General features: G+C 43.6%; 1 protein-coding gene across 3 annotated transcripts in view; it reads left to right on the top strand.

Moving 5' to 3' along the window:
• Positions 1–1,442: 1,442 nt before the first annotated feature.
• Positions 1,443–7,496, top strand: part of Diaph1 (diaphanous related formin 1) — a 103,411-nt gene continuing 97,357 nt past the window's right edge. For 2 of the 3 annotated variants that reach the window (XM_017798806.2, XM_017798805.2), the window contains exon 1: positions 1,443–1,836. In XM_017798806.2, coding sequence (XP_017654295.1) covers positions 1,720–1,836 — 117 coding nt within the window. In that variant the 5' untranslated portion in view covers positions 1,443–1,719. The remainder of the gene's footprint in view (positions 1,837–7,496) is intronic. The other variant, XM_008835505.3, reaches the window with a different exon arrangement.

The following is a 7,496-nucleotide window of genomic DNA, read 5'->3' as shown; positions in this document are numbered from 1 at the left end:
TACTTTACTCATATATGGACAATTAATAGAATACTCTGCTGAAGAGTTAGATAAGCTCGGCATGTTTGCACACTTCTTTAATTCTAGTACTCTAGAGGCAGAGGGCAGGTGGATCTTTGCGAGTTCTGGGACATGCTGGTCCACATAGTGAGTTCCAGAGCTACATAGTGAGATCCTGTCATAAAACAAAAAAAGAGAAACCTGGGCAGATTATTGACTCAAGAAGGCATAAAAGATGGCTTCAAGTAATGTGAACATGGGTATTTTGGATGATTGTGTTAGTTGGTAAAGGTACACTGAGATAGAACAAGTACTCACAAGTGCTGGATCTAAGAAACTCCTGACGAATTGACTAGCTCAGTAGCCCTGGAACTCTTCTGGACACTGAAGTGTGGGCTGGATAGCTCTAGTCAACTTTCTGTGTGCAGTTGTAAGGTCTGGAGCACAAGGGGCATGAAGGTGGATTTAGGAGATGGCAAGGTTAGTAAAGGCACTTGTACACTGGTATTATAACCAAGCCCTACATCTAAGCACTGGGGGCTCCAGTAAGTTACTGACTCTGCCCTTCAGGAATGTAACTTGAAATCTTTTCCATCAATAGTATTATTCAGTCCATCTCTTAAAAGCCTGTGTTCTTTTCACACAGTGGGCATATATAGCCAGGAGAGTGAATGGAACTGCTGAGGGAGAAGATCATGTAAGAATAAGGACCATACTCATAAAACCCATTTCTAGGCATATTTGGCTTATGCCTGTGGGGAGTTTTAGTTTAAACATGGTGCAGCATGTTAGATTAGTCTGGATGTAAATTTTACAGCAGTCATGTTACAAGTCACTTCATCCCAAAATTCAAATTCCTTAGAATGGTGAGAGCAGTGAAATCTGTCATAAGATTGTGAGGATTCAGTGAGGGAAGAGTTTAACACAGCCTTGCTTAGTGTCTGTGCAGTAGTACACAATAGTAGTAACTTACTGCTTAGGTTGTTGGCAATAATTAGTTGGTCCACATGAGAAAGATAACTAGAAAGTAGCCAGCCTAGGATTTAGAACTGCGCGATGTAACTCCAGAGCTAGTCTAATTTGGAGCCTAGTACTGGAGCTGGATCAAATGCTGTTGTTGGCACATAGCTTTTTATATATGGTAACTGCCAGTTTTTACATTATTTTTTCATGCACTCACTGCATGGGTATTGTACACATAAAAATGGCATTATAGCACAAAGCCAAGCACTAAAATTTCAACCAAGATAACAGGCTCTATGAGAGTTTTGGTTCAGACAGTCATATTCTGGCTCGGGTGTGCGGTCTGGATTTACAGCCACGTGGGCGCTGCGTGGGAGCCTAGAAGCCTGCGCTGCTCCAACCGCCAGGGGGCGATGCTCCCCGCTGAGGCCCCAGAGCTGCACCGCCCACTCCCTTCCCCCCCATGTGGGTCCGAATGGTTAGGCCCGCTGGGCAGGTAGTTCGCTTCCGCGGCTTCCCTCCACCCCCCTCCCTTCCCCCATTGGTAGGGGCTGCGGGTCCGGGCGGAAGTGGGGCAGGCGGGCGGGAGCGAGGCGTCACCGTTGTATATTCATGAGGCGCGCGCAGCTCAGCATTTTAATGAGGCGGGGCGCGGCGGCTGGCTGAGAAGGCTGCTGGGCGGCGGCGGCTGCTGGCGCGAGGTGGCCAGGCGCGAGCGGTGGCGGCGCGGGGTCTCTGGCCAGCGCTCACCTGGACATGGACCCTTCCGGCGGGGGCCTGGGGCCCGGCCGCGGGACCCGAGACAAGAAGAAGGGTCGGAGCCCGGATGAGCTACCTACGACGGGCGGCGACGGCGGCAAACCGAAGAAATTTGTGAGTGTCCCTCCCACCTTGTTCGTAGCCCGGCGGGGTAGCCGCCCTGGGTTCTCGGGACCCGCCGCCTGCCCGGGCGTCCGTCCGCTCCGGGGAGCCGCCCCCACGCCTCTTCCTGGTTTCCTGGGTCCTGGGCTCCGCGTTCGCTCGTCCTGCCCCTCCGGGCAACCGCGGAGTCCCACCTAGCCCCTGCCTCGGTCACCTCCGGGCTTCGCTTGCTGTCCAGCCGCAGGCTCCGCGCTCCCGCCCCGTGGCCCCGTGGGCGCTCAGCCCCACTTCCCTTCTTCTGCCTCTGGTACCCCCCACACGCCTTCTTTTCTGGTCCCTCGTGCTGTTCTGGGTCCATTTTCTCTTCTTACCCTTACTCCTTTTTGGGTATGCTCTTCCTTCTCCTGAAAGGTCACTTCCTTCCTCATGATCAATCCTTTTCACCTGCTAACTTTCCTCCCGCCCCGCCACCCCTCCAACCCCCTAGGGGCCCTCAGCCCGGTGTCACCTGATAATCCTTCCCCTCAGGAATGTTACCTGACTTGAGTCCTGCTTTCCTCCTTTGGACGCTTGTCCTTGTGATTACAGGAATGGGTTCCTGTCCGAGTCCTGTGGTCATTGGGGCATGGCAGTAATTGGCTTCCCAGTATTTCCCTATTCACAGAAACTGTTTCTTTTTACCATGTTGCTTTCCACTTTTCAGGGGTTTAGAACGTCTTTCACTTTCACGATATGTCCTTCATGACCCGGGGTGGCGATAAACCTCCCCCACGGGGAGTAAGCAAGTGCAATAAGTATGAATAATTGAATTGTTTTTTATATATTTCCTATGATAACCATCTCCTCAACTCTTTTGCCACTTTCTGTGCCCCAAGGCGCCTGATGTCCCCTGACCTACCTGTAGAAGAGTGTATATTTCCTCAGGTGCTGATTACTTGGGACTATCCCTGTTCATGTAACACTGTACTATTTTACTACCTGTTGCCTACCTTAAATCTTTCTACCTTCTCTCCAGGGACCTACTTGCTTTTTCACTGTAAAAGCTTTGAAGATATTGGGCACTGTCAAAGAGGGAGTTTTGGTCTTAACTGTTGACTGGTTGTTAACTAGTTAGTTTTCTCTTCCAAGTATCACTAGTAATCTCTGACCAGCTTGTAACTCTTACTTCTTGCTTTCTTTTAGCCCTACACCCTAGTATTCTGATCCAAGTCCACAAGTTTGGGAAGAAAACTGATAATTGATGAAAGTGGGAAGAAAATGTTTTGTGACCTGGAAGGATTGGGAGCATACTAAATAGAATTAAAACAGTGACTCATCTCTTCCTATTTCTAGCAAGACCAGGTGATCCCAGACTGTCTTGTCCAGTGAGACACAGGGTGTCAGTAACTTTTTATCTGGTGAACACCTTTCTTTGTAGAAATAATAAGATTAAAAGTAGTGACTATTAATCTGGTCCTTTGGTAACCAGAGCACTGTTTCCTTGTTTCTCTCTTTAGGGTAAAAATTGACTCTCTAGGGAGCTTTCCTTCCAAAACTTAAGATGTGGGTCTTGCTGTGCCTTCTGTTTCTGTATCTTTTTGTTTTGATTTTTGTTTCCATGGATACTCTTGGACCTTCTTCATCCAGCCTCTAGCTGTTCCTGCTGATTTGTAGTGACCTTTATAACTTGTTAGTTTTTCAAGTCTTTAGTACAATTTTTAAAGTTTATTTTTATTTTATGTGTGTGAATGTTAGGCCTGCATGTATTTTTTTTTTTTTTTCCTTTTTGAGACAGGGTCTCCCTGTAGCCCCAGCTGTCCTGGAACTCACTATGTAGACCAGGCTGGCCTCGAACTCACAAAGATCCACCTGCCTCTGCCTCCCAAGTGCTGGGATTAAAGGTGTGCACCACCATGCCCGGCTAGTACAATTTTATATATGGTTTTTATTTGATCTAACACTTTCACAAGTTTGAACTCTAAGTGTGTGGTGCTGTTAGGTGAGAAATCAAGGAAACTCAGCTTCCTTTCACTTGTGCTTTGGCATGTCCATGGAGTCTTATATATACTGAGTGGATTTGGCTCAGAGTTGTTATTTGCCTTACAGCCGATAGAGCTGAACCAAGTTCTCTTTTCCAAGGTGTAGGTTTTAACCCTTAGCTTATTGAACTTTAAAAATTAGGTGTTAGAAGTAGTGAGAATTGGAAGGCTTCCAGGAAGTGCGTTGCTTAACCTCCTAATTGCCGAATACAATCTACCTCAAGGCACCAGGATATTCTTTCTCACTGCTCTTTTTGCGAGAACTATGAAATTGAAGAAGCATTGCACTGGGCTTCTCTTTGTCTGCGTATCTATATGTACATGTGGGTGGGAAGAGTGGGTGAGATTGCTGGGGTGCTTTTGTTACCCAGGAGTTAATGTTCTTGAACTACTGGCTAAAACCAAACTTGAAGCTGTTTCGCCTACTCCACCTTTTCTAAAGTGTGTGTTCTCTAGAACTCCCATTCTGAATGTACTATATAATCCTGCACTGACTTGAACTATGTGTGCTTGAAGGTGGTTTGCTTTTGAGGGGTTGCAGTCGCTTTGGCTGTCTGCTACATACCTTTCTGGGCAGGTTGTTTGCATTTGAAGGACTGCAGTTCCTTTAGTTGCTGCTACTTACTTTTCTGGGCTTATGCAGGTTCCAAGTACAGATTAGTAGATGAGAATACAGAGCTCACAACAAATTGCCCAACATCTGCTCTTAACCCTCCGATGTACCTTGTGTGGAAAGTGAGGGAATCCAAGTTTTAAGAGTGGTTAGGCCTTGGGAGTGGAGAGATGACTCAGAGGTTAAGAGCACTGACTGCTCTTAAGGAGGACCCAGGTTCGATTCCCACCCCCACATGGTGGCTAAGGACCGTTCGTAACTCCAGTTCCAGGGGAATCCATTGCCTTCTTCTGACCTTTGAAGGCATTGCACAACACGGGTGTACTTACACACATGCAGGCAATACACTCATACACATTAAAAAAAAAAAAAAAAAGTGTTAGGACTCACCTTTTTTTTTTTTTTTTTAAATTATTTTTATTGTATGTGTATGAGTGTTATGCCTGCATGTAGGTAAGTGCACCCGTGTTCTGCAATGTCCGCAGAGGACAGAAGAGGTTATTGGATCCCCTGGAGCTGGAGTTACAGACAGTTGTTAGCTGCTATGTGAGTGCTGGGATTCGAACCTGGGTCTTCTGCAAGAACAGTCAGTGTTCTTAACTGCTGAGCCATCTCTCCAGCCCCCAGGCCTCATCTTTTAAAGGTATGATTGTTAGAGATGTTGACATGTGTGACTGAAGACAGGCTGCTGGGTTTTCCCCCTTGGTTCTTTATGAGTCTGTCTTCTGGGCCATGAGCATATCCCTTCTCTAGTTTTATTCTAGTTCCTTTCAGAGGAAGAAAAAAAAATCCTGAGTGAACAGTGTGTTTCTGACTTTTCAGCAGTGCTGAATGTAGTGTCAAATAGACTGATTTCTGAAATATATGTAAGAGTAAGTACAGCCAGGATGTTGGGAGGCTGCAGAGTATGTTTACATATAAAATAGTCCATGCCTTCTCATACAATTGAGAAATTCATTCATCCTAAGAATAATGATTCTTGATACCCCTAGGAACAAAGTCATAAGACAAGGAGAGTTGGTAAATAAATGTTAGGGTGCTTTTTTTTTTTTAAAGCTGAAATTTTTATGTATTTTAAATTGTTATAAAACATAGGAAGTAGTAGTAAATGAGGAATGATTTAACTTTGTTAAGCACGTGGGCCAGAATATACTAATTTTTTATTCTGTATGATACAGTAATCTTTTATTATCTTTAATGATTCTCATAGTATTTTATAAATGGATTGCCAGATTATTCTAGTAGAGAGTTCTATCCTTAGAGGACTATAATGAGGACCTGAAAGATAAGGTTATATGTTACATAATATTTAGAAGAACAAGGTAAGTCATGTTTATTTTCAAGAAATGCCAGGCATTGTAGAGAAACAGTGTTTGTATATGTAGTTGATATCTTCCACTTTATATGTTAATTGAAATCATACGTAGTTACCAGAACCACTCTCATTTTGAAACTAATTTTATAGTATTTTTCTCTTTTATGTTGAACTTTCTGTTTTCAGTGACTTTTGTTTGTAGACAGTAGGGAGAAATAAACCTCCTGCTACCAGCAAAGCAGTAGTGGGTGTTTGTCCCTGAATAGGGTGAGTTGATGCTCTCCTCTTAGCCACTGCTTGTTGCCTGTTTTCATCCCTTCCCTGCTTTTCTGGGAGCCAACTTGAGCACAGCCAGGGTTTGGGGGAATCATGCAGTCAGAAACTGTTAACACTGAAATTTGTGGAAGCTAAAATTGAAAAAAAAATAGTATATTCACTGTGAAGACCTATTTTCTTTTTTAAAAAGTTTTTAGAATCATGAAACCCTTTTTAAGGACATAAATAGTTTACTGAAAGACAAATATTGAGACCATATTTAAATGCATTTTAGCCCTCATTATAGGATAGGTGGGTAAATCATTATTCTTTCAGCTTTGAGAGTTTTACTTCGTCATTAAAGCTTGCTGTGAATGGTACCCCTAAAACTTTAGATCTGGGGGCTAGTGAGATGGGTCAGTGGGTAAAGACTTACCAATAAGCCTGACGATGTGAGTTCCATTCCTAGGACCCAAATGGTGGAAGAAGAGAAATGACTCCTGCAAGTTGTCCTCTGACTTTCACATGTGCACCAACACACATACATGTATATAAGTTGTGCATATGCATCGTGCACACCCACAAAATAAATATTAAAAGAATATAAAAAAACAAACAACTTTAGAAAAGTCTTTAAATTTAGAAAAGTCTTTAAATTTCATCAGCTCCAAACACCCCATCAGCACTCACTTTTTTTATTATTTTTATTTTATGTGTATGAATGTATTGCCTGCATGTATATAAATGTACCTGTGTTGTGAAATACCTGTGGACGTCAGAAGAGGGCATCAGATTCCCTGGAACTGGAGTTATGGATGGTTATTAGCTGTCATGTAGATGCTGAGAATCAAACCCGGGTCTTCTGCAAGAGCCACCAGTGCTCTTAAGCACTGAGCCATGTCTCCAGCCCCAGGACTTACTTCTTGCAGCTGCAGGTTGGAACTATTGAGGGGCTAAAAGGTGAAAATTGGATTAATAAACAGAAGAAGGGAAGCAGAAATTTACTTCTACATTTCCTTTATTAAATAATAGTAAAAAGTGGTTTAATTAGGGGAAGAGATTTCGGACTGTAGAGGAAATAATTGCTCACTCTGCAACAATTAGGGAGTATCAACTTGCCTTTTAAACATTGTTTAAATTTCTTCAAGAAGGGAGCAGAATAAGCAGAGGTTATAAAAGAATATATCATAATGGAACCAAATGAAAAGAAACACAAGAAGCACTGGGGGGAGAATGCAGTGAGAGTTCTTAGCATGTGGAGGCCCTGAATTCCATCCCCAGTACAGTAGATCCAACCAAAGAGTTCTAAACTCTTGTCAGTTCTTATATAATCAGCCTTAAACACTAGCCATTCTAGTGGGTATATGGTGATGTCTCAGTGTTACTTTAACTTACAAATTCCTGATGGTGTTGGGCTTCTCTTTGTGTCCTTACCTGTTTTTGTATATTTTCCTTGAAGAATATGTTCAAG

The sequence above is a fragment of the Nannospalax galili genome, unplaced genomic scaffold (assembly GCF_000622305.1).
Source record: "Nannospalax galili isolate Female #2095 unplaced genomic scaffold, S.galili_v1.0 scaffold1077, whole genome shotgun sequence".
Lineage (NCBI taxonomy): Eukaryota > Metazoa > Chordata > Mammalia > Rodentia > Spalacidae > Nannospalax > Nannospalax galili.
Note: the sequence above shows the minus strand (reverse complement) of the source record. Positions and strands in the feature narration are given on the sequence as shown.